The 26,849-nt window shown below is 23.9% G+C and overlaps 5 protein-coding genes across 7 annotated transcripts in view; 3 read left to right on the forward strand and 2 right to left on the reverse strand.

Moving 5' to 3' along the window:
* The first annotated feature begins 6,452 nt into the window (after positions 1–6,452).
* Positions 6,453–7,206, forward strand: LOC126894307 (uncharacterized). Its single transcript, XM_050665228.1, has 2 exons — positions 6,453–6,677; positions 6,753–7,206. Exons 1-2 carry the CDS (start codon positions 6,582–6,584, stop codon positions 7,185–7,187), a joined length of 531 nt encoding a protein of 176 aa, XP_050521185.1. The 5' UTR covers positions 6,453–6,581; the 3' UTR covers positions 7,188–7,206.
* A 48-nt stretch (positions 7,207–7,254) lies between these two features.
* Positions 7,255–8,880, reverse strand: LOC126894308 (sorting nexin-24-like). Its single transcript, XM_050665229.1, has 3 exons — positions 8,561–8,880; positions 8,163–8,335; positions 7,255–7,529 (listed from the first exon to the last, which is right to left on the reverse strand). The coding sequence occupies exons 1-3, from the start codon at positions 8,699–8,701 to the stop codon at positions 7,391–7,393; spliced, it is 453 nt and encodes a 150-aa protein (XP_050521186.1). The 5' UTR covers positions 8,702–8,880; the 3' UTR covers positions 7,255–7,390.
* Positions 8,881–9,049: 169 nt separating this feature from the next.
* LOC126894297 (zinc finger protein 431-like) lies at positions 9,050–12,502 on the forward strand. 2 transcript variants are annotated; one of them, XM_050665214.1, is made up of 4 exons: positions 9,050–9,569; positions 9,665–9,859; positions 9,923–10,067; positions 11,441–12,502. In XM_050665214.1, the coding sequence occupies exons 1-4, from the start codon at positions 9,504–9,506 to the stop codon at positions 12,370–12,372; spliced, it is 1,338 nt and encodes a 445-aa protein (XP_050521171.1). In that variant the 5' UTR covers positions 9,050–9,503; the 3' UTR covers positions 12,373–12,502. The 2 variants fall into 2 exon arrangements, with proteins under 2 accessions (XP_050521171.1, XP_050521169.1); XM_050665212.1 differs by having other exon boundaries at positions 9,050–9,859.
* Positions 12,503–12,852: 350 nt separating this feature from the next.
* Positions 12,853–16,754, reverse strand: LOC126894299 (uncharacterized). The gene is made up of 6 exons (XM_050665216.1): positions 16,479–16,754; positions 16,197–16,378; positions 15,690–15,826; positions 14,667–14,872; positions 13,409–13,956; positions 12,853–13,264 (listed from the first exon to the last, which is right to left on the reverse strand). The coding sequence occupies exons 1-6, from the start codon at positions 16,554–16,556 to the stop codon at positions 13,033–13,035; spliced, it is 1,383 nt and encodes a 460-aa protein (XP_050521173.1). The 5' UTR covers positions 16,557–16,754; the 3' UTR covers positions 12,853–13,032.
* Positions 16,755–19,297: 2,543 nt separating this feature from the next.
* The window catches only part of LOC126894290 (multiple C2 and transmembrane domain-containing protein), a 28,886-nt gene continuing 21,334 nt past the window's right edge, over positions 19,298–26,849 (forward strand). For both annotated transcript variants that reach the window (XR_007701375.1, XM_050665203.1), the window contains exon 1: positions 19,298–19,506. Coding sequence is in view for 1 of the 2 variants with exons in the window: in XM_050665203.1 (XP_050521160.1) it covers positions 19,461–19,506 (46 nt within the window). In the remaining variant the exon portion in view is untranslated. The remainder of the gene's footprint in view (positions 19,507–26,849) is intronic.

Below are 26,849 nucleotides of genomic sequence, written 5' to 3' on the forward strand. Positions count from 1 at the left end.
CACGCCTCTCGGATCTCGTAATTGGCTCTACGCGGTCTTCGGGTTGACGTGCACGCCTAATAACCGCAACCTATTATGTCACGGGGCTAGACCCCCAGGTCATCACCGTTGTGTTCGGTATTTATATATGTATACTATACATCGCATGCAATGGTAGTATTTTTACTGCTAAGTAAAATGTATTATTGAATTTGTACCTTCATGAATGTTTATATAGATGGCCCAGAATTTATATAAATATATATAATAATTTCATCTTCTCTCTTTTTTGCACCTTGAACAACGCCCCCTTCTTTTGTTGTGCATGCCGTATAGGATTCTCTTTGATAGTTTTCATACTACATTATACATATGGTCTGTGAGGTTTTCAATGTGTGAGGCAATAATACACGGATAGGTCTCAATTAAATCGGTTTCGGTCCCGCGAACACGAAATGACCGGTTAATTATAACATGTGCATTGCTCTATGTAATGGTGCGCGACCGCGTTATTATAAAATACCTTAAACACAACTGCAGTTTTTTGAGGACCCCTTTGATACAGCATGAACACTATATATAATAAAAAGATTATGTGGCGCAATGGTAGTAGGCCACACGCAGCTATTTGCAATTAGATTTACAGGGTCGAAATGTTGTCTCTTTCGTTTTAATTTTTTCTGCTCGCTTCATAGTTTCAAAGAAAAATGTTTGAATTAATATAATAAATTGCTTATCATATAAAATAAGTCTCTTGGATTTAAAATACCTTACCGATTTATTTTTTTAAGTCGTGTATCAGAAAATTTTAATGTAATACAGACAGGGCTAGAAATAATTAATTTATTGTTAAAAGATTGATTAAATGTTTTGAGACTAATATATGCTTGACATTTTTGATATTTAAAATATATAAACTTTGTACATTATAATTAGGGCTAGGATTTTGTAGCATTTGTATTAAAGCCTTAACAACAGCCGAAAAATATTTTATTCCTTAAAAATAGCAAATAATATTGGCAAACGTTGTGTAAAGTTGATGGAATACTTTAATAGAAAATCGACCAAAAAACAAAGAACAAAATCAGTAATCTTTTGCTAGTGGGATTGAAAAAATTATCAAAATAACAGGCACGTTAAACATATCATTAAACAGTTTTCTAGTCACAACGAGTCAAGATTCGTAATACCAACTGAGTAGTTTGTTTTATTAATTTATTTTGAGTAATACTGTTTGTTCATAGAAGTTTCTTTAATAATTATACTTTTATTGTTATTTTTAAATTTTTATCATACTTTATAATTAGTATGGAAAATATATTTCTTAAATCAAAATACTATTAATACTATTTGATAATTATTTTTTGATAAAACCAGTATTTAAGATGAGGAGGACATAACTCAATTGTATTCTTTAAATATCACAATTTATATTACAGAGTATTCTGGTATTATTTTTAGTTTCGATGCGAAGCTGAAAAGGTATTAATTTTTGTATAGCGTGTTAATTTATTCATTTTTTTTTCGTCTATTATTTTTTCTCAACTCCCAATGGACCGATTTATTTCAATGAACGTCAAAAGATTATAAATCATATTTAGTTGTTCATTATAGTTCAAAATTTGACAAAATTAATCTGTTAAAAATATTTATCAGATTTACACAGATGCATTTTTTTAAGATAGTGATTAAGATCACTATCAGATATCATTTTAGCTTCTTTTTTATTTATCCCTTAAAGTCTATGGCTGAATGACAGTAGCGGTAGTCTATAGGCGAAAGCTAGTAGTAGTAGTTTATATCAGTAGCGTATCCCAATATTAAGTCTAACTCATACGATTACACTAATCCTGAGATACCAAATCGCGTGGGTTCACCAGTGTAAAGCTCTGCCTACATCAAACATTTTTAATATATAACAGTAGTCACGTCGTTAAAACTTTTTTTTGTACAAATGACAATTATTTCCGTTAATTGTTATATTTAACCAATTTATGTCATCCTATGAACTAAGGTTATGGCGTATAGCTATTGTGCATTGTTGAAAATTAATTATACCGTAAGGTATGATTTTTGGAATATGTTAAAAACATACTTTTTTATTATTTATTTCTTATTGAAAAAAAATTTTAATTAATTTTTTTTTTGAAAATTTCAAAAGAAACTATTTATTATTATTTTTCTTCTAACAAAAATGATTGATGGGTCAAATTAACAACTTTAGGATAAGTACTTATTGAGTTACAAGCATTTTAATATATTGAGTGAGTATGTACCACGGACAGAGTATTCATTATAAATATACACCAATAAGAGCTGTAACTCGCTCAAAAAAATATTTCAGTGAAAACTTTATATTAAGTCAGGATAATAAAACGTATCAATAATATTATAACTATAACGTTAAAAATTAATAAAAAAAACCAAAAATATGTGATATCAATATGTGTAAAATATCGTTAAACATGTACAACTTTTAACGTAAAACAATTTAAAAGGAGTCTATATAAGAAAAAAATAGTATTTTGCATTGTTATTGTTAAAAACTGCTGATGATGATGAATTATATTTAGAACTCTTTTAACGTTGAACATAAAAATGTAGTAATATTAAAACGTTAAACACGAAAACTGTATAACTTTATTAAATATTTTAACGATAAGAAAGTTTTCTTTTAATCTGATCCCGTATTAAGTTCAAAATAAGTTATAATTATTTTATATACAGAATTTTTTTCTTTTTTAAAATATCAGCCAGTATTTATAAAATTTAATGTAAATATTCTCTGAATCACAAATATGATATAGTGATTTAATAAAAAATAGTACCATATTTTATCTGTCATCCTTGCATTCAATTCATAAAATGAAATTAGTCTTCAATGAAAAATCAAAATAATGAATGAAGTATCAAAAAACATATGAGGGTGACTTTATTTATATTTAAGTTTAGTCACGCTATGGAATTTTAGTAGAAAGAAACTCACTATTAGTTGTTGAAAAAAAAACAAAAGACAAAACGTGATTGTTAGTGTGTGCTACAACGATAATTATGAGAAGAACAGACGAGAAAAAAGAAACTGTACAAAATAAACCCTAATGGGATAAAAGCAGTCTGCCTTTTAGTTGACTTGACTAATGAATAATGGTTAAAAATAAAAATTAATAGTGTACAGTATTGTTACAAGAACTACTGAGATGTATATTGAATAAGAAACTCTGTCTAATGAATAAATAAACAGTTCAAAGCTTATAAATATAAACAAATTATCGAACTACGCACAGTTTGTCTATTATCAACATTTTTTATAGTTGTAAAAAATAAATTTTACTATCAGAACCCAACCAAAAAGTACAGCAAGTTTTAAATAAATTAAATTGTAAAAAAAAAATTTCAGTCATTAAAAGATATTTGGTCACCTTTCCTATATTTTTAGCTTTAAAATGTAATTTATAATATAACAATTCTTTTAAAACTTTGGAAATTTAGGTGTACTAATGAATAAGTAGTGTTAGTGTATAAAATGAATGAATAAAACATGACATTACATTAAACAATGATCAATTTTATCAAAATTTAATCAAGTCATTAGAAGCGTATTCATTTTCAAGGGAAATGTTTTAGCAAAATAAGTTGATAATCTTTCTTTAAAAATTTGTTTCTTTAAGAAAATATTTTCCTCCAATTTAATCAAATTTGATTAATAATACTTAAATTTATTACTTAAGATATAATTTTAAGTGTAACAACAAATTTATGACTATTTTTAGTTATTGTTTAACAATTTTAAACTATCATTAATTATGAATCATGGTTATGAAAAATGAAATGTAGTATCTCTTTAATATTGAGAAGCATTCCTTCATTTACTTACTGTCATGTACCATAAAAATTAATTATAATAATTAATGTAATCCAATTGTTATTTAATTTTATTTCCTACATAATACTTCAAGATGATAATATTTAAGAAGGGAAATAACCATTTTTAAAAATTTTTAATGACTATTACATTTTTTTTCAACTGTAGATAAATTATATAAAATATATTAAGTAAAAAATTACTTCTTTATGCTAAGTAGTATTATCATAATTAAACTGTTAGAAAATATTTATTCATTACCTAGCCTAATTAATCAGTCTTGTATTTAGAGGATCATTGACTAAGCCATGTAAATATTTTATCAAGCAGTGTAATGTTCGTTAAGTTAGTATAATAATATGATATAAATAATAATTTATATCATTAGAAAAAGTTATTTTTTGGTTATTATACCATCAAATGCGATTGAAACATTTACTTTAATTATTTTCAAAATAATAAAAAGCTCTTAATATTATTTTCTACAACTCCTGTGACTACTTGTTCTTCAGAAAGATAATTTTTTCACTTAAAAGGATAAAAACCTACTTGAGATTAGCTATGAGCAAACAGAGTTTAAACAGTCTAGCATTATTAAAAATTTACCCAGAAATTTCTATAGAACCAGAAGAAATTGTTGATTTATACCCTAATATTTTTTTGGTTTAACAACCAAGAAGATTTCAATTATTGTAGATTATAATCTATGACAATTTACATCCATTTCACTATATAGACGAAGTGATTTAAAATTGTATATTTTATTATGTCAATATTAAGCTTTTTTATGGCTATTTTCTGCTTTATTATTCTATTAGCTTCGATACGAAGCTGATAAGGTTTTGGTTTTACTATGTGTTTTTTTATTTTTTTTTTTGTCTGTTACCACTTTTTCTAAACTCTCACTGAACAGATTTCTTTCAGCGATATATCAAAAGATCACAAATCGTATCTAGTCGAAGACATTACTCTCAAAAATTGAAAAAATTTTCCTCGTTCCCCGTAAATGAGGGGAAATCTTTAAAAAAATTACAAATTTAAAAGTCGCTAATTTTTTTCATTTTTTCAATTTTTAGTAATTAAAACTGCCATAACTTTTTAAAAATGACGAAATCAATATAATTTTTTTTTATAGATGCATGATGTCTTTACCTTTCATTTGGTATATTTTTTTATAAATCTGACCCTTTACCTGCTCACAGGGGAGGATTTAAAATGACAACTTTTTCACAAAAAATTAACTTTTTCAACTTAACTATTGAAATTGTTCCGGAAAGCCTGACACTTTTATATATATCTTAAATTAAAGCTAATGTAATATACTTTATCATGGACTTTATTTTGTCTTCGTGGTGAAAATGGCCAACAAATGTTATTTTTGTATGAAAATTCTCGATTTTGTATATTACATTTTTAACTTTATTATGATATAACTTATTGAAAAGTGTATGGATCAATACAATTTTTTTATGAGAAATAATATTTATATCTCTCTTTCATTCGACATACTTTATCTTAATCAGGATATAAATAAGGAAATAGCAGATCATGTAGCTTTTGGAATAATCCACCAATTTTTTAAAATTAAAAACTATCTACAGATTTGCATCGAAGCATTTTTTTTTGATAGTGATTTTAATCACTGTCAGATATCATTATACATGATACAACTATTCACGTCACCACTATGCCGCGACCCACCTGTGCTGGGTTTTTTAATTTGTGTTTTAAATTTATGTTAATGTTAACAAAAGCTATGAGCAAAAAAAAATTTTCTATGGTACCTTATTTTCTGGTTTTTATCGTAACTTATCCCTTAAAATTTTTTGTGCTCCCACACCCATACTCCTAATAATAATAGAAACATTAGATTTTTATATAGTTCATACTAGTTAACAATGATAAACATAATAACTACCGTTAAGTTTGTTTTAGTTGATTACTCCTATATTTAACTTTAAAAAGTTTGTTATTTTAAAATATAAAAATGTATAATTGGTTAACTTAAGTTAATTAATTATACATTTTTATAATATATACTATTGGAAGTAGGCCAAATCTCCAATTTTATTTATTTGAATTATTGAAGTTTAAGATACATTTGGAAGTGGCCAATTTTGTATTTGATAGCTAACTTATGACAATTCTACAGTATTAATATAAATATTTTTATTCATTTTAAAAATTCCAGTTCTTATATTTTCGAACTATTATGAAATTTTGTTAGTCTAAGAAATTTGTTAACCTATTCCTAATTATCACATATAACTTTTCAGATCACAGTTAATAAATACTTATTAATCATGGTCTATGGTTGTACATCATTGGGGCTAGCTTTTCCATTGACTTTGCTTAATCTACATTTTTGGTCAAATTAGCTTAACAAATGAGGTTTTTTTTTGGTTTTAGCCTTCTATTTGAAAAATCATAGGTACGACTCTTATGGGCTTTTTAATCTACAACAAAAAATAATAATTTGATGACTTATAGATCAATACTTTGAAAAATACACACTTTTTAACTAAAAATATGTAACAGGTATGAAATTACTACTTCTCTCTAAAATTATGCACAAGTAATATTTAAATAATGATATATAAAAAATATTCCATTTCCATGACACCTATAGTGTAATATTTATTAATAATAGATTAATATTATATTGTAATTGTTTTAAAAAATCATTTCTGATGTATAGTGTATTGAATTTGTGGTAAAACAAAAAATTATAAAAATAGTTATGAGCTTTAATACCAACATCTCATATAATAAAGCACCTGAAAATAAATTATTAGCTTCAAAAATGTTGATACATGGAAGTCTACTTAAAATACAGGTATAAATTTAACCATTTATCTTCAATGACTAGTTCATTATAAGTAAATATTTAATTATTTATTTTAACTAACAGGATGTCGAAATTGGTGAAGCATTTGATTTATTAGATATCAACAAAACTAAAAAAATTTGTGTAAAAAACCTTAAATTTGCTCTTAAGGCATTAGGACTAGAACTTCCTCGGTGTCAATACATACGATTAAAATCTGATATAGAAAAAACTAGTGATGGCCTGATAGAAAAAAAAGTATTTATAAGAGAAATGCAAAAATTATTTTCTAATATTGACCCTAAAGAAAATATGATAAAAGCTTTTAAATTAATTGATGAACAAGACACAGGTAAAATATGCTTTAATGATTTAAAAAATATTGCAACTTTGTTGGGAGAAAAAATAAGTGATCAAGAAATTAATAAAATGTTAGACATAGCAGATGTTGATGGTGATGGTAAAGTTAATTTAACTGAATTCATACAACTCATGGAAAAAGCTTGTAAAATACTTTAAAAATAATTTAATGTTACATTCATTTATTTTTTATATTATAAATAATTTCAGTTAGTTTAAAAATATAAAAACACTTAAATCAATACTATAAATTGAATTAATATTAAAAAAAATTAAATTTATAAAATGTAAAGTACATATAAACATATATAATAAAAAACAAGTAATTATACGTCATTAAATTGAGAGTTTTCTACTTTTAACTATAAATATAATGCCCTGAGAACACCTTCAGTAATTATATCTGGTAAACATGAGTTTTGATTATGTGCATTTTTTACTGAAATACCTTCAGCAACTAAATGAAAGATAGGGCGTTGATACTTTACATTCATTCTATTACTGAAAAAAAGTAATTTATATATTAAAAAAAATATATAAACAGCTTCATAACGAATGTCACAATAAAGAGTAAAAAAAAAAATGTACGTTTATTTACTCATCTCTTCAGTTTAGAAAGAAACATCTAGTAGGTAAAATATTAACATGAAAATTTTTAGTTTTCATAAAGGAAATATAATTCATATAACTTTACAATAATAGGTAATATCTAAGAAAATAACTATTTAACAACATTTAAACTATTATGTTTAAAGTTATTAGCAATCTGATAAAAAGAATGGAGTAAAGTGTGGGACAGTTTATTTTTTTCTCTATGTATTAATGAACTGAACTACTCTTTTCAACTTGAAAGATGCTAAAAACTTTTAAAATACTGATTTAAAAGTTGTTATTATCCAATAATTTTCAATATTTTTATGTTGATAAAACATATAATTTCATTTAAAATTTATATTAATACAGCTTAAATAAGTTAGAGTTGGGATAGAACCAACTTTTTTTTATATAATATGAAAAATATTAACTCTAGAAAAGAAAAGATTATGATATGTTTATTTTTTTTTAATATTTTGTGAGTCATTCTTAAACAATCACCTGTATAATATAATTACAAATTAAATAATAAGTACTTACTTTGGCTGGCATTTTAATCCAAGAAAATCCATTACATGTAAACAGCCATCTTCAATTTTAAAAACTGTTTGTAAATATCGTTCCAATCCTGCCCTTCGCTGTTCAAGTACTTTTGGTTGAGAACATCTTATCCTTTTAGATGGAAAAGGTGGTGTTGAAACAAATTTTCTCAACTATAAATCCATTATTATGGAATTATATCTATTATTATTATTATTATTATTACTTAAAATATATTGTGATGTTAAAATAATAAAGATATATCTACAAAAAAAAAATGACATTTTAAGATAGAAGACTTTAAAGTCAAATATAAAAAATTATATTTTTCATATTATATTATGCCATTATTTTATACAATACAATGTGAACTAGAAGATTACTTTCATATAACTTACCTCTCTATGAAATGAATGAAATGCACTATATCGTTTTTCTACATATTCAAGACAACCTCTTGAACTTACTCTAATTGTGTAAACATAATGTGGTTTCACATCCTGTACTAATCTATAATTGGGTATAGTTATTTCAGTCATAATACTGCGAACATTATAAATTACAAATTACGTATTTAATTACGTATTGTTAATAATTATGTATAAAGATACGTTAAAATAAATAAAATATAAATATATCTACGCATTGATAATCAACCTTACGTAGTTAAATCACAAAATCAAAATTTATTAATAATAATTATTTAAATAAAATAAGATTAGTGTAAAAAAATCTTGAAATAAATATTCAATCAATGAGTTTTGAGTGGGTTGTTATCATGCTCTAAATATAATTTTTATTTACTTAAAATTCATGGTTAAAACACAGTATAGATAAGATCTTATCTCTTCTGTGGTTAAAATACAAACATAAAATAGATATAATCTATTTGTGATATAAATTCCAAAGTGGATACATCCATTTTGATAAGGTCTTAAAAGTTTGGCTGAGGAACAGATTTAAGTATATCTAAATCTCTGGACAGTGTTTTTATTATAGTTTTTTTTTAAATATATTTTCTTTACAATTGAAAACATTACAAGTTTTATTTAAATCATCATGCATGAAATTTAGATTATTACTTTTTTTATTATTATCATTATGGATTCATAGTATTTAATGTGTAATAATTACATTTTGTGCTTCTATAAACTTTTGTTTATTCATAAAAGATGATTTGTCATCCTTAAAGTATACATTTTACAAATAATTTTATAAATTAAAATATAAATTTTATTTTATTTTATTTAATTTTTCAAAATACTTATCTACTTTTTATTAATATGCCTGAAAGTATTAAGTGTGAACATTGTGAAAAATCCTTTGTTAACCACCGACATTATGAACTTCATGTTAATGGACACAAAAGAAACAGCTGTCAAATATGTGGCTTACCTTGCAATAGCCGTAAGATTCTTACAACACACATGTTAACAATTCATGAATCAAAGTTGAATCCTGAATTATTAAAATGTGAACTCTGTTCTAAAACATTTGTTCAGAAACGTTCATTGCACTCTCATTACAAGTCTATTCACAAAGATGTTGACCGTATTTGCTTAGATTGTGGACAAATTTTTAGTAACAAGATAAAACTTACAGAGCACATGTCCAAAATAAAACATGGAGCTAGTTTAATTTGTCATAAATGTGGAGAATCATTTAGTCGTAACCAACAGTATAAATTACATTTAAAAGTTTGTGTTATTATTGATGTTATATTTTGAATATTTTATATAATAAATTCCTTATTATTTTAGAGACATGACACTTACAAATGTTTTAACTGTAATGTTTTCTTTGCTAATTCCAAAAAATTAGACAAGCATTTGCAACAATGTATTACATTAACTAGTGTTCGATCGAAACCGATGAATCATATTAAAAACAAAATCAATAATAAAGGTATAATATACTTTTCTAAAATTATAATTTATTAGACATTTTCATAAATCTATATTTAACATATTTCAAAACAAAAGATACAAGTAATTTTTTTTTTTTTGTCATGAAAATCTTGAATAATTTTTTGCTTAATGACCATCATTTGTTTTGGGTTTTATTATCAATGTATTGTTATTTGAATGCAATTAGTTACATTTAACTATGAGTAAAAGTATTTTCTTTTTTAATTCACTGAATATTAGCAAAAAGTGATTTGTTATCTTTTACATAAATATGAACATAAATATCTATATAAGGTAATTTATTTATGTTAATAATAAAATTAATATTAATATAATACTGTAAATGAATTATAAGTTTTAAACTTTTATGACAAAATTTAGGGAAAATTTTTTAAATAATAGGTTATGTTTTATTATACATATCTGTCCATAAAAAAAAATATTATTTTACTAATTTACAATTAAAAAAATTCATTTTTACTGAGCTATCTAAATTGAAGTTTATTTACTAAAAAGATTTATCTATATTTCTAAAACTTAATTATTGATACACGATAATCAGTAGTATTATATCAATAATTGAAATAGCTTAGTCTGACTATTACTACTGGATTTCAAACTGAATATTAGTTAAATTTTATATATGTTCATTATTTGTTGTTACTCAACAAGAATATTTGGTTTAACTAAACATTATGGTTGGATCAGAATAGATCTGAAAATGTTTAATACATTTTGAGTGTTAGAAAGATTTTATGTTATTATATTTAATTTTATTGTATATGTTTAAAAAAATTTTATTTTTTCAAAAGCCTACAACTTTGTAAAAAAAAAAAAATGTTATCAAAATTTGGCCATGCAAGCATATAGATAATTTCAATAATATAAATGTAGTGTGTTTAATAATTAACAAAACCTTAAAAAAGTATACTTTTTCATCTAAACATATTTTTACACAAAAAAATACTTAAACGTCTTATTTGAGTAATTAAAAAGAATTAAGTAAAACCTAGTCAAAATAGGTTAAACCTAAATATATTAAATCAAATTAGAATTTTAGATTGAGGAAAATTAACTAAGCTATATATTAAGCTTATATGTGTAATTAATTTAAGATTTAATTATAATGTAATATACTACGTTTCTCATTATTGTATGTTGTTCACAAAAATATAAGTTACTAAATGTTTAGTAACTATTTTGTTTAAAAAAAAAAAATTAAATTTTTTCTTGAAATATTAGTGATATGTATGGCCATAATATATTTCAATTATATTGTTGTTTTAAATCATTTAAATTAAAATAGTGTTAAAAAATTCTAGTGTTATACGATTTTTAAATTATATTTTTAATTCATTTTATTCTTTACAGTTATTATTTATGAATGCATTGTATGTAAAGAAACTTTTGAAAAAAAAAAACATTATAGGCGACACATGAAAACGGCTACTCATACTTCAGATAATGTTGAAACTGATACATTTTATTGTGCTCACTGTCCAAAAGTGTTTTATTATAAATTTAAATTGTCAAATCACTTAAAACAAGTACATTTTAAGCAATATAATAATTACACTTGCAACTTATGTGGCAAACATTTTCTCTACAGAAATAATTACAAAAGACATAAAGACTCTCATTTAGAAATTCGTAATTATGTATGTGAATACTGTGGTGCTTGTTTTTATCAAAAGTGTGCTTTAATAGACCATCAAACAGCCATTCATAATGAAGAAAAAAATTTTGTATGTAATGAATGTGGTAAAAATTTTAAACTAAGATCAATTTTAACCAGGCATATGAAAAATCACTCTGAAACAAAAATATTAGAATGTCATTGTAAAAAAGTGTTCAAATTTACAAGTAATTTACGTCGTCATCAAGTTAATGTGCACAATCAAATAAATTATAACCCAAGTAAAATAAAACGATTTGTACAAGATGATAGTCGTTCATCACCATTAATGGTTAAGCAAGAAAAGAAAAAGTTGGCTAATTTTAAACATTCAAATTATAGCAATTTTATGATAGGTGATACTGACCAATATTCAATAATGGAATACTCTGATAACTTAGACTTAAGTAATGTAGAAATTGCAGAAAAAGTCTTACAAGTTGCTTCATCTACAGATTATAAAATTGAATGTGAAGAAAACTCTTGTTTTCCTGGAATTCATCCCCCCATTGAAACTTCTTTAGTGTGTAGTTTAAACGACGGTACAGATTTATCACCTAATTCTTCACAACAATATGTCTTATCTGACTATGTAGTTCCTCATCAATTTCCATTTCTCAACATTTAAGACATATTTACTTACTACTTAATATATATATTTTTTTTGTGTGTGTATATTACTTTTCTTCTTATACATATATTACTGTTTTTTTGTGTTATATTAAGTACTATCTTGATAAGACTTAATAATTATTAAATCTTATATAATTTATATTTTCTTTAAAGAACTATTGCAATAACCAAAAACTTCTCCTGTATTTTAAGTTAGTTGATTAAAATAATTTTATAGTATTTTATCATTTCATTAAAATATCTAGTATACTCTAAGTAAATAAATTGTTCCACTAAGTAATAAGACATTATTGCAACAATTGCAATAATTTCTTTGATTAATTTTTGTTTTTAAACAATTAAAAATGTGAGGAACATTTTTATTGCATTAGTTTCTTTTAATTGTTAAGGTTGTTGTGTAAATATTTATTTAATTATTTCTGAAATTCTGTTTTTTATTTAAGTATTGTAATATTTTGCCTTAGTAAATAAACAGCTATTACCTCTTCTTATATTTTTTTCTTCATATTAAATGTCGATTATAATCAAAAATAAAAATTTTATGTCTGTAATATATTAGATAATAAATGCATTGACTGAATGAAATCAATAAATCATTACAGTATTCAATACTGATATACAATTGTTTTAAAATAATGGTCTGTACAAGCTTTAGTTAAACACGTTTAAGGTGATTATAATTTTTGATCAGATTATTAGTTATCAGTGGACAATCGGAGTTTCGATGAATAAACAGTCTTAAATCCTCGTCTTTATCTATATTCCTATTAATAATTTTATTAAATCGACACACGCCTATTGTAAAGTTATCTTGGTCGAAAAAAGACATTTCACTAGATCGAGCCATTTTTTCATCTGCATCAGCCATAAAACGATTTTCCAAACATCTAAAGAAATGTTCGTTATTGAAATCTTTCTTAATTAACAGAATAAAACCTATTAACTTTTCTTAAAAATGAATGAAGAAATGAGAAAAAAAAATGTATTCCGATTATGAAGAATGTTAGTCATTAAGTTTCTGTAGCACTTACATTGCACAAGGGGTTGGGACCTGTTCACCCAGGTCTAATTTTTTAGAAACTATGGGTGTTGTTGAAGGGTCTTTTTTTGTTAAGATATTTGGCTGTTTTTTTTTTAAACCATCTAAGTCTTTGTCAATAAAATCATCTATCTCCGATCCCGAAGACATTAACTCTTCATATACATTGTTTATACAATTATCCTGAGCACAGTAAAGCCAATAAATAATCTCATTTACTCGATGCTCCATGAGTTTAAAATATTCGACCATATTATTTTGGTTTGGATGTTCATGATGACCCAAAAACGACGACAACGGACTTCGATCAACCTTTAACAAATCGCATAATTCTTCAATAGCTTCACAAATTTTTTCCCATTCTGTTTCTAATTGTTTATGTTTACATCGCAAATTTTTTAACCAGTTTGCTTCATCTTTAAAAAATTGAATACTGCGAGCCAATTGATCTCTTTTTATTCTTTTTACCTTAGATGACTCAAGGTTCTTTTTTAAAATTGTAGCCCTTGAAATTTTAGTCATATTTTCCAAACGATTTAACTACAATCATCAAAAATGTTATTAAATCAGTTGAAATTATAAATTTATAAATTAAATTTATTGTAAAACCCTAATACATAAATTTTATCATACATATAATAAATTTTTATAAAAAACGCTTTTTTTTGAATGACTAGAATTTCCTTGCAGCAGTAAACCTAGAATTTTTCAATGTGATGAGAGCAAAATCCAAAAAAAAGTTTTAGCAACTTTATAAGAGATTTTATATCTAAAATGTTGGTTTAGAATGGACGACGGAGAGCTTAATAACAAAGAGTGTTTTTTCTACCTCTGTAAATTGAACCAGTTTTAATTAGATTTGATGTAGAACTATCATACTTAATTATAGAGTTTTCAATACAAGTTCAAACAAAGACTTTTTAAGTATAAATGCCTTGCAAGTTTTTTAAATATTGGCCATTATAAATTTTGCTACCTGAATACCTATGATCGTGGAAGTTTTAATTCGTAACCTGTCATAAAATTTCAAAACATGTTTCAGGTGATAAGGATAGTTCTATGAAAGTGTAATTTTGGTAAACATTCATTAACTATTTAATGTGATATGTTGCAAGGAAAATGACTTTCAATATTGAGGACTTATGATATTATAATTATGAATAAATATTGAATTTATTATAAATTATCTTAAATGTAGGTGTAATATTTTTTAAACATCTTATTGTTTATAGTTTGATATAAACAATTACTTGTAATTCCATTGCCATAATCAAATCAAACATACTTTTATTATCAGTACTCATATTAAATATGTTATCAATAATGTTGGCTATGTTTTTATCACTTGCATAACACATTAAATATTTTATAAAATTCTCTGCTTCAGCTCTTAAAGCTGTAAATTCAATTTCATTCTCTTCTTTCTTTTCGGAAGTTTCATTTTTTCGCTTGTTTGCTAAAATCCGCAAAACGATTTTTGTTTATCATTAAATAATGTATAAATAATATGTTTAACTCGTATACATTTATGTATATAATTTTTTTAGTTTAATATAAAATTAAATAAAATTAATGACTCTCTGAAGTTAATAACTCCTGTAAAAAATTTTGATTCAAGATAGATAATTAATATTATTGTTAATATTAATATTAATTAATTATATTGTGACTAATGTGAAATTCAAAAATAATGTTAATCATTTATTTAAATAGGATAACTATTAAAAATTCTATTTTAGATTTATTTATTCAACAACGTGGGTTTATTAAAACAAGTTTTTTTATTAAAAGATATTCAATTTAATCATTAGACTTATTATTTCGTAAATAATAATCACTTTACAAAAATTTTTTGTAATTGGTAAACGATTATAATTAATTTGTCAACTCGGAGTGAATAGATTCTAACAAAAAATTTTTTAATACAATTTTTTTCTAAAAATATTTTAAAAGATTAATTACGTATCCTTAAAAACCTAAATAAAGTTCTTTTTATAACGAAATACTTAAATAAAAATTTAAGTTCCATAAAACTATTGTAAATTTGTTTTTAAATAATGTTTAATGAAAAAAAATCGTTGATTTGGTCTTAGAACCTTTTCAATTTCAAGTGACGTTTTAAAAGTTCAGACCTTGAGGTTTTAAATATTTTCTGACTAAATTATTAAATAAAAGTCTTTATGCTTAATTTTCATATAATCTCTAAAACAAGTTTTAATGGCGAACTACGAACTTCAATGTTTTATAAAATTTATAAATGCATAAAAATTTACTTTTTTTAGAGATAAATTTTGTCTGATCAAAATTCTCTTGGAATCTTAATTTATCCAACATCAAACTTAATTCACGTTCTGAACGCTGATTTTCACTTACTTTTGAATACATATCCAATCGATCTGTTGCATTATTTCTGTTAAATAAAAGTATTTGAATTATTATTACTTTTTGATTCTACAAAGTGATGAAGTTCAACAATCCGTATGGTCACAAAAATGGATCCAAGTCCAATAAACATATTGGAGTTGGATTCATTTGTGTTTAATTGAATTATAAAAAACAAAAATTAGATAAAGTGTATTAAAAAAAATAAAAATTTTAGAAAGTATAAGGTACATAAAAAAAATCTGATCCTTATTGCTATACATTGAATTTACACAAAACACTTTAGTAAAATTCAATCAAACTAAATTAGATTTTTTTGCAAAAAACTCCACAGTATTATTTTGTAACTAAAAATAAGAAGACTATAATGTATTATTTTTTATTATCTACCCACCTACCTATCCTTGAATGTTCTCGTAGCTTGCTTATTGAGGTCCGTTATTATTTGTCTACCTTTGTTCAATTTTTTCATTAGTGAATTATAAATGTTTTGTTTTTTTTGTCGTTGTTTCAATAGGTTTTCTACTTTAATTGAATACTGATTTTGTTTATTGATCAATTTATTGTAAATATCTATATTCTATGTGCAAAAAATGAATAAAATTGATCTAAGAAATAACTACATTGAATTTAATCGTTTGAAACAAAAAAAAAAATTGTTTCCGATTTATATTACTGACATTTATCAAATTTGATGTCCTGGCTTCTTTTTTTTTGTTATTAATAATAAGATTATCAAGTTCGGCGTTCCATTGCATAATATCTTCATCCAAGTCATTTTCTATTTTTTTTTGTTCTAACAACTCAATGTCCAATTTTTTTGTATCATGAATTAATCGTATGAATTTTGATTTATAAATCTTATCATTTTTGAGTCTAGTATTATTCGTTGAAACGTTTAAGTCAGTTATCAAGTTATCACGTTCCTTTTCCAACAATTCAATAGCCCACCTGACAAAATATAATTTTTAATGATATTAACTAACAGTAATATATATATATATATATAATTATTTACTTAAGGTATAGTTAAAACATATTAATAAAAAACTGTTCAGTAATTTTTTAAATTAATTACCAAATGAATTACTTAATAAATTTAGAACCATATATTTTAAAGTAAAACTAACTATAGTCAAATTTTAGTTTTTAGTTAAAACCCCCAATATTATAACTCTATAAAAATTAAATATCCTCAAAGTAAATAATAACTGAACTGAATTGTCCGTTAATTTTAATTTTTATGCATAGGCGTTCTCACAAGGAGAGGATTTAGGGATAGAGCATGCACTATGATAAAAATAAATATGAGGTAACGATATTTATAATTTAAATGAGTTAATAAAAAAATGTCTAATGTATAAAAAATAAAAACCTCTGAAAAATGAATATCAAAAAAAGATAAATATGAAAAGTATTGTAATATATTATGTACATGATTTATGTAATTATAATAAAATTGTAATAATATCAAATAAACGTTTTATACTTTCGTTTATTATGAGGTTCAAGTTTAATTTTATTTTTTAAAAGTTCATGTTTTCTATTTAAAAAGCTATACTGAAGCAATTCAGCTTTCAATATTTCACTGGTATTGTCTTCCTGAGGTATTATATTTTTCGCCATTATAATACAAATAAATGGATTAAATAGTTAATTATTTAGCAGATAATATACATTCTTCAAAAATCACACTTATCAAAAGAGAATCATATGAATTAAATGTAATTAGTATTAAGTACAATAAGATACTAAAATTTAACTAATGAAAAAGCTATTCTTAAAAATATTGACTTGTTACCATAGTAAAATTAATAGTTAATTTTATAATTAAGTTCATTCTAACTATAGACATATAAACAAATATTCATTTATATGTCTATGATTTTAACTTTAACATGGAATAAGTACCAAATTATTAATATTATTTTATTTGATTATATAACTATAATTCTTTTTACTTGTATAATATATTATCATATAATGATTTCTATGTTATTGTGATAAAAATATGTAATTTATGTATACAGGCCAGGTATTTGTTTTTGCACATTAAAAAATGTTTCAGAAGTATACAAATATTGTAGAGTGATTAGTTGTGGTCAGGAGCGGGCTGGTAAAAAAGACACAACATTCTACATAATTTTAGGGATAAATAACAAAAAGTATGACTGTAATAGTTATTTGCATGTGTTACGTCGCTATTTAGGGGTTTAGCCTAAATGCCCGTCGACAGTATTCTAAGGGACCAACGGGGGATAGCTGGCTAGGCTATATCTACCTTAGGTACTGAAGTTTCCTATTTAATTTATATTCCCTTAGAGGAACTACCAAGGGTCGCACTACAATATATATATATAACACTTTAGGTTAACAACGATATAAATAAATATTTATTAAGCAATTGAAATATTAAATGGATAATACAACCTGCTGGACACCTAGAGATGTTATAATCCAACAGGGAGCTGACGGCGACACACACACACACTATAATATACGGGGTAGCGAAGTTAAGTTAATTATCAGGCAAAAGTAGTGATCGCGAAGATGGTAAAATGTCAACTGTCGATAGGGATATCTTAATATGGCACATTGGCCGTGAATTGCAAAAAGTGTTTATGTGTGCAGTCCGCACTCCTGTTAGTATTGCTGTATGTCACTGTGTTAATTATATATATATATATATATATATGTCTATTAAACGGTACAACGATGTTATGGGAGACAGAGATATGGGCACATGCAAATGTGATCGTATCATATGTTAACTGTATGTTAATTGTATGTTAACTGTAATAGTTAACATACAATTATAAATTTGCAACTTTATCAGATGACAACAACTTTCTTATTAAATATTCATAATAATTTGAATTACACTAAATTTCTTCTTTCCTCGCCTTAAATGTTATGAAAATTCTGTATCCTCTAATTATTTACTACTTATAGTATTTAGTAAAATAAAGATATTTTTATTTGGCAATAATTACAGTTTTTCGTTTTATTTTAATTTTATACCTAAATTATTTTTTTCAGTTTTTATTACTTATAAATTAGACCAAACAGATAAACTTAGAGGGAGATCGAGTTTAGTACCCCTCCATTTTAAAAGTAGCTCTAAAAAATATTTTTTTATAATATTACCGAATTAAATAAAATAATAATTTTCAAATAATTGTATAAATTGTTTTCAAATACATTAATGCTAATAATCCTTTAATCCATTAATTGTCTCAATAATCCTTTGGTTAACATATACATTACCAACATAACGTTTCCAATTTAAAAGAAAATATATCTGATAATCTTATTGTTCGTTAAATTTGAAATATGTAACATTATAGTTGGCAATAATAATATCTTAGCAAAGGTGCACAATAACATTACGTTGCGCACTACAATCGATTTTTTTGTTTCTTCGGTCAGACGACGACAGTGGCGGTGGAAGAAGCCGCTACACGATCAAACTACATACATATTCCATCTGCACCCGCTGTTAAATTTTAGTTGTAACACCGGTGCGTACGTGGTAGTGTGTAGTTAGTTCTACAGAACTGTCCCGCGTAAAATTATCAGCTAACCGCTGGGAAAACGTGCGAGAAAAATGATATTCTAGTATTTTTTTTTATTTAGTCACTAATTTAGGATTCTCTTTTTAAATGTCATCAAATAGTGGCGGTCACAATGAAAACATCAAGAGTAATGGTAATGTTGATTTACTATTTAACTAATAATAGTCAGGTTCATATTAGCCCACCGGAATAACGAGAAAATCTCATCCCTTTGGTGAATCCTACATCTCAATAAACGATGACTTAAAATCAATGTTTTCAAAAGTATATATAAAAATGGGTCTTGTTAGAAGTTATTTTGCGACACAAAAAATTAATCCGTCTTATAGTTATTAACCAAAATTATTAAAATATAATGTTACATTTTGATCTCAATAATCTTACACTATAAGATGTTAGAGGATAAGAGAATTTCTCGTTTGTTTTATAATAATCTTTAGTTAACTCTATATTTCAGTTTTCACTGGTAAAGCATAGAGAATATTAAAAGTCAAAAAGTTTGAAATGTTGTGGTTCTTGTGAATTTAACGCTATGATTATTTAAAAAATTATTTCGTATACTGTATTTATTAATTTAAATTAAAAAAAAATATATTTAAAATATCTAACTCAAAAATCCGCGTTACGTATTTCGGAAAACAATGTGACTATTATCAGCGCTAATCACATACTATAGTATAGTATAGTGAGTTTTTGTGCTAAATATTTTAGTTTTAAACAATTTAAAAAAAACAAATGATCTATTCTCATTATATATTTTAACTAAAATCAATTAAAATAAAACCGAAAAATAAAAGCTTTAAATTATATATTATTATTATACAATTTACATAGTTTTTAACTATCTTGAATACTATCTGAGGAAGTAAAAATTTTTATAATTCTATTTTTGATCTATACATATTTTATTTGTATAGTACATATCCCAATTTATTAGGATTATTAAATAGATAATTGATTCAATCGAATTGAAAAAATGTACACAAATATGAGCTTTTACCAGAGATTAAAACCGGTTAAAACTGCTTTTTATAATCAAGAAGTGGTTACTGGTTTTTTGTCTTAAAAATATAATGATACTTTGTTACCGGTAATCAAATATGTTTTAATATTATTAACCGGTATCCAAAAACTAACACATTAGAAAATTAGTTTTAAATAAAAACCAACTAACCAGATATCCTTTCTTGAAAGGATATCGTTCGCTTGATTCCTTCTTTAATTGAAGTTATACTCACATTGTTTTAGATAAATATTCATTAAATTTACTTATGTAACAATAATTTCAAACGTAATTAAGTGTTGTACTCGTAATTGATTTATATTCAAATCTATATATTATATATATATATATATATATTCTAATCATGACAATAATTTAATATGACAAAAAATGTTCATAAGTTGATGTATACTTTAAATAATTTCTGTTAATAGGGAAAATTAGTTTTTATTTTAATGTGCTATATGTGTATATTACCTATTTATCTAAATTAGAAGAAAAAATTGAAAATTGCTAATATTATTATACTACTATTATATCATTAAAAACATTTTTAAATATTCTTCAGTTATTATAACTTAGATTTAAGTAAATCAAGTAATTAAATATTTAACATAAAGTTTTTTAAAATTGTTTTAGTAATTTAAATTTTAGTACAAAACAGAAAAACTAATTTCTGTTATACTAAAAAAATTGGTAATTATTCTAAAATAAAATATTGAAATTTATCAAAATTCCAGCATGAAACTGAACATAATTTTTCGTTATCAAATTTGTAATAAAGAACAAATGAACTCGGATATTTTTTTAAGAGTTTATTTTTCTTATATAAATCGCGTACCACATTATTCTCAAGGGAATATCAAATTTTCTAATATTAATGTCTGATGTAAAAATATTCTAATAAATAAAAGATAGCCTCCCATAACAAATATAATTATTAGAGTATTGGTTAAAAACAATATGATAAACATGTGAGTGTATAATTTAGAGATTTGTTGTAATAAATTTCTCGATTGTAAAATCAATAATTACTAGATAAATATCAAAACCTTAATGTTTTTGGATAAACTAAAAAATTTTTAAAAAAATGTAAATAGTTTCAATACTAATTTATTTAAATTGATGCTTTTAAAAACATTTTTGAGGATATACTTTATTATATAATATAGCATTATAAATTGTACTCAATAAGTGAAAAAGAAACTTTTTAATTAAACCGATAAATCTAATTATAATCAATGAAAATAAGACGAATTTTCACTTCATTTTGCAAATGTAATATTGTTTTTCCATACTTATCCTTTAACTTATGTAAATCTCAACGGTATAATAATTTTTCTCTGGGAATATACTAAATAAAACTTTTACTTCTCTCCGGAAGATAAAAAATTGCATCTTTATACAGTAATTATTTTTTGGGATCTGTTTGTATTTCTAAAAATTATGTTGGTAAAATGACTAAATATTTTTAAAGGTAGGTTCAATTTTAAAATTTTTCAACGCTTAAATCGTGTATAAACGAAATATGAGATCATCAGTTTATACTTGAGTTGTGGTTTTAAAATATATATATATTATAAAATATATAAATTTTTGCTATTATTTCATTCAAGTATTAATAATTTAAAATAACAATTATATCAGTAGCGTATATAGAAATTTTTTATGAGGGTTCAAATAGTTTTTAGAACATAAAGTTGTGGAGGAATTATCCCCGTTATTATGATTTAAGTTTATGGGGGTGCTGATCCTGAGAACCCCCGTAAATACGCTATTGAAATAGATCAATGTGGTTTCTGTAAAAAAATATTCTTGTTTGGAGTATTTTTCATTAAAAAAAAACATAAATTTATAATCATGAGCAACTATAACGAACCCATTAACAAAAGTAATTAACTCGGTGACTTACTTGTTTCTGGGCGTGGGTGGTCAGAGAGTGATAGAAAAACTACACGTATTATATAATTTGAATAAATTTTTAACATACTCGATTTGCAGTTGGCACATATAAAACTGAATTTTTATAATTATTTATTTGTCACTTGATGTTGGTCTTTCATACAAGCAAAATGACATTACTTTTAACATGAATTGAAGTAATGCCAGTGGTATACATTTAATAAAGAAATGTCTATTTTAAATATTTAAATAAATATAATTTATAATTTTTTAATTATAACTATTAAGTATAATAATTTAAATAGTGTTAATTAATTATTTTTAAAAATCGAGAACTATGTAGTAACAAGTATTAATCTTGGTTAATTTAATTGTACTAGGTAATTTCGGGATTCGATAAATGTAACTACCGGAAATAACGAAGGACATTGTACGATATGTGCTAGTTGTGTGTAAAATTATATAATTCGTTAAATTCGATGTAAATTTATACTATACAAACTTTTACCTTCTCTATTATTTTATAAATTGAAATTTTAATATGGCTAAAGTATTACAAGTACATTTTTTATATATACTCTATTACTTGTTAATTTGATTAAAGTTTTCAAACTAACTATTAATTTAGTCAACGAATAATTTAAATATAGTTTAATTTTATAGTTCTATGTGTTTAGTATAATAGATTTAATATAACAGTAGAATAACACTTCATAAGAAATATATTATATTTGGCATGAATAACTGTGTGAGAAAAATTTAAAAAGAATGTACCTATAGAACTTGTCGTTAAATGCATGGAGTTTTGATAAAGATAAATATTAGTAGATAAATTGTAATCTGAAAAAATAAAAGTTTGAATTTGTTGGTGAACTATATTCTTGTTATGAAAAATAATATTGTTTAAAATAACATCAATCATGATTATTATAGTATAACAATAAGATGAAGCGTTGGCACACATAATAAATAAACTGAAAAAAAAATTTGAGATACAAAAATAAAAATAACGGTAGCACAGTGGGATTGCACCTTTTTGATTAACTTTAATAAATTAGTTGATCATTCCAAGAGCAACATCAACTTCTATTTCGTTAATTATATCCTGATTAGTAGTTATTTGATTATAAGTATAATATATAAATTTTCTATAGTATAGCAATTAAACATAGTATGACATTGATGTTTAATAATTTAGTATTGAAATTTTTTCAGAGAATTTATAAAAAATTATAAAGTAGTTGTTCTTTTTATGGAAAACGTGTATAAAAATGGAAGGGCTTGCATACAGAACTTTTTAATTATGTAATAATTTGTTGTTAATTTTGAATAAATGTACTGCAAAAAATGTTCATTAGAGTCAAAAATATACTTTTAATATTCAATTTTTCACACTCATTTAAAATCTATAATTAGATTTTTTCTATTACCTCTAATTTTAGCTTCGATGCGAAGCTGAGAAGGTATTGGTTTTACTATGATGTGTTTTTTTTTTTTGTGTCTGTTACCACTTTTTTTCAGCTCTCACCGAACGGATTTCTTTCAACGATACGTCAAAAGATTACAAATCGTATCTAATCGAAGACATTACCCTTAAAAATTGAAAAATTTTCCCTCGTTCCCCGTAAATGGGGGAAACCTCCAAAAAAATTACAAATTTAAAAATCGCTAATTTTCGAAATTTTTTCAATTTTTTTTACTAAAAACTGCCGTAACTTTTTCAAAAATGAACATATCAATATAATTTTTTTTTTATAGATGCTTGATGTCTTTACTTATTATTTGGTATGTTTTTTTTGTAAATTTGACCCTTTATCTGCCCACAGGGAGGGATTTAAAATGACAACTTTTTTACAAAAAATTAACTTTTTCAACTTATTCAACTTTTTTGATTTTATAATTTACATTTTTTACTTTAAAGTGCTATAACTTATTGAAAAGTGTATGGATCAACACATTTTTTTTATGAGAAATAATATTTTTTAATAATCCCTTTTTCATTCGATATATTTTATCTTAATCAGGATATTAATAAGGAACTAGCAGATCATGTAGCTTTTGGAATAATACACCAATTTTGTAAATTAAACACTATCTAAAGATTTGCATCGAAGCGTTTTATTTTGATAGTGATTTTAATCACTGTCAGATATCATTATACTTGATCCAACTATGCCACGTCACCACTGTGCCACGACCCCCCTGTGCTGGGTTTTTGATACTCTTACTAATTAGTTAAAAACTATAAGATGTAATTATACGGAATATAGTTCTCAATATATCAATTATAGCATCTATATAAACACCAAGAGATATATAAAAATGATTACTATAAATTTTACATAAATTATTTATAATGATGAAAAAATGCAAAAAAAAAAAATAATAAATAATGAAATTTTAATAGTAATTATATGAGTTCCTCCATATATAAATCTAAACAATTCGATTTCATAAATCATCGTAAAATTTTTTATTCAATATTGTCAATTTCAAACTAACAAATTGAATTAATAAAAATGTTTAAAATATTATCATTTTAAATTATAAAGTTTCATAAAAATAAACTTTAAAGGACCAAAAAAAATAGCTTAAAAATGATACTTTGAATCGAAATTTTGTAATACTATTTTTAACATATTAAAAATCAAAATCATTTTTATATTTTTATACTTATTTTTACTAACTAGTTATAATCTCAAAAAGAGATAATGGAAAAAATCTAATTGCAAATTTGAAATCAGCGTTAATATTTAGTTTAGCTAAGTATATTTTAGTCTTTGATGATTGAAAAATTTTTCATTTTAGTGATATGATTTTTCTATGTAATTCAGTTTAAAATTGAATTTTATACTCCTATTATTTGCGAAGAAATTTAATTTTAGAATACATACTTTAAATAAATTATTTTTATTCAAAAAATTGAGAATTTTTTTCTTTTGACGTTAAATTTCTTATAGGAGAACAGTTCCCGGTACAACTTTTTTTATCTTATAGTGTACTTCAAACGTTTTAATTTAATATAAGTTTAAAGAACACAGTCGTTTTGCAATATATCCAAAAATTGCGTTAAAAAATATGTTTAACATGCGTGAGTGGTTTTATTCAAACTCTCTTGTACTTAGGTTTTTCAGAACATTGTCATAAAATAAATACCCAATAAAAGAATTTATTATCTTGGATACTCTATTAAAATTTCATTAGGATCAATGTATTTAAAGAGAAGTTATAGCAGTTTTAAAATACAGAAAATGTTTTTGAAAATTTCGTTTTTTATACTAGTTTTATTTTGAAATACCTGTCTAAATTTCTAACATTTTTTAAAAATATTTGGTTAATATATAAGTTCAACTAAATTAAAATTGGGTTCTTTTGACGTATTGGTCATTAAAATCAGTACAGTGGAAGCTGATAATTTTTTTAGTCAGACATTAAAAAAACGCATAGCATCATAAGACCAATAACTTTTGAACTTTGCCTCGAAACTAAAAATTTATTCAATTGAGTGTATTATTAAATATGATAATAATTGGAAAAATTCATTGTCAAAATTCTGATGAAACCCAAAATTTAAAAAAAAATGATTTACTTAGTATCATGCTACCAAAATATTTAGAATATTATAGACTGGTAGTTGACTAGACTTGCAGAGTCAATAAATTAATAAATATCAAAGTAAAATTTTTTAACTTTGTCATTGAAATATCATATCAAACCTAATTTGGCAATATATACTTTAAAAACTTCTTTTATACTCATATCAAACTAAAAAAAAAAGTCACTACAATATGCGGGCTTTGAACCTCGTAACCAAATCGTCTAAGACCGTAGTATTATTGGCGCGGCTTTTTACATTGCATTTTATGGAAGATAAAAGAAACAATTTAAGCTAGTTCAAAATTTCAAAGTCATTTTACACGACTTAAAAAAAACATAAAATGAAAAATATGTTTAACTTTATTCTTTATTTCAGTTAGATTATTATAAATTTTAAGAAATCAGTGACCATTTTTTGTAAGATATTTTAAAATAAAAATACAATTTATACAAGTTTAAAGTCTAAATAAATATTTTCGAAAAAAAAATTAGTGGGATTGATCCCCTAACCCTCCTTAATACGCCAATCTAGTTTATACTACTTTATATAAAACACTTTCAAACAAGCTTTTGTACAACAATTTATTAAAAAGTTTTGAATTTTTTAAATTCTAACACATAAAATGCACTTTTTTTTAAACTTTAATGTCCGTTTTAATTACGAAGACAAGTACAGAGGTATATATAAAATATTTATGTACATTATACATTTTCAAAAAGTTATAGCCCTATTAAGTCAAACATTTAAAATCGATAATTTAAGCACAAAAGTAACATATTTTTAACTACGGCGTTCATTTGCACATAAAAGATAAGTCGTGGGAACAAATTTTTTTTCAAATTAAAGTATATAACAACAGGTTTAATTTAATATATATATATATATATAAGTGTCAGTATTTCCAGAATTTTTTTCAAAAATTAATTTTTTGTAGAAAAGTTGCTATTTTAAAACTTTTCTTGTAGACAGATAA

Source organism: Daktulosphaira vitifoliae, unplaced genomic scaffold (assembly GCF_025091365.1).
Source record: "Daktulosphaira vitifoliae isolate Bord-2020 unplaced genomic scaffold, ASM2509136v1 Scaffold_1, whole genome shotgun sequence".
Classification (NCBI taxonomy): Eukaryota; Metazoa; Arthropoda; class Insecta; order Hemiptera; family Phylloxeridae; genus Daktulosphaira; species Daktulosphaira vitifoliae.

Bases quoted from the DNA above. Each gene is read 5' to 3' on its own strand.
- LOC126894307 (XM_050665228.1), top strand. From the start codon at position 6,582: ATGAGCTTTAATACCAACATCTCATATAATAAAGCACCTGAAAATAAA. The intron at 6,678-6,752 runs GTATAAATTTAA...TTTAACTAACAG, and splicing joins GAAGTCTACTTAAAATACAG to GATGTCGAAATTGGTGAAGC.
- LOC126894308 (XM_050665229.1), bottom strand. From the start codon at position 8,701: ATGACTGAAATAACTATACCCAATTATAGATTAGTACAGGATGTGAAA. The intron at 8,336-8,560 runs GTAAGTTATATG...ATGGATTTATAG, and splicing joins TTCATTCATTTCATAGAGAG to TTGAGAAAATTTGTTTCAAC. The intron at 7,530-8,162 runs GTAAGTACTTAT...ACTTTTTTTCAG, and splicing joins GGATTAAAATGCCAGCCAAA to TAATAGAATGAATGTAAAGT.
- LOC126894297 (XM_050665212.1), top strand. From the start codon at position 9,446: ATGCCTGAAAGTATTAAGTGTGAACATTGTGAAAAATCCTTTGTTAAC. The intron at 9,860-9,922 runs GTTTGTGTTATT...TTATTATTTTAG, and splicing joins AGTATAAATTACATTTAAAA to AGACATGACACTTACAAATG. The intron at 10,068-11,440 runs GTATAATATACT...TATTCTTTACAG, and splicing joins AAACAAAATCAATAATAAAG to TTATTATTTATGAATGCATT.
- LOC126894299 (XM_050665216.1), bottom strand. From the start codon at position 16,556: ATGCAATGGAACGCCGAACTTGATAATCTTATTATTAATAACAAAAAA. The intron at 16,379-16,478 runs GTCAGTAATATA...TTTTGCACATAG, and splicing joins GGACATCAAATTTGATAAAT to AATATAGATATTTACAATAA. The intron at 13,265-13,408 runs GTAAGTGCTACA...ACATTTCTTTAG, and splicing joins GTCCCAACCCCTTGTGCAAT to ATGTTTGGAAAATCGTTTTA.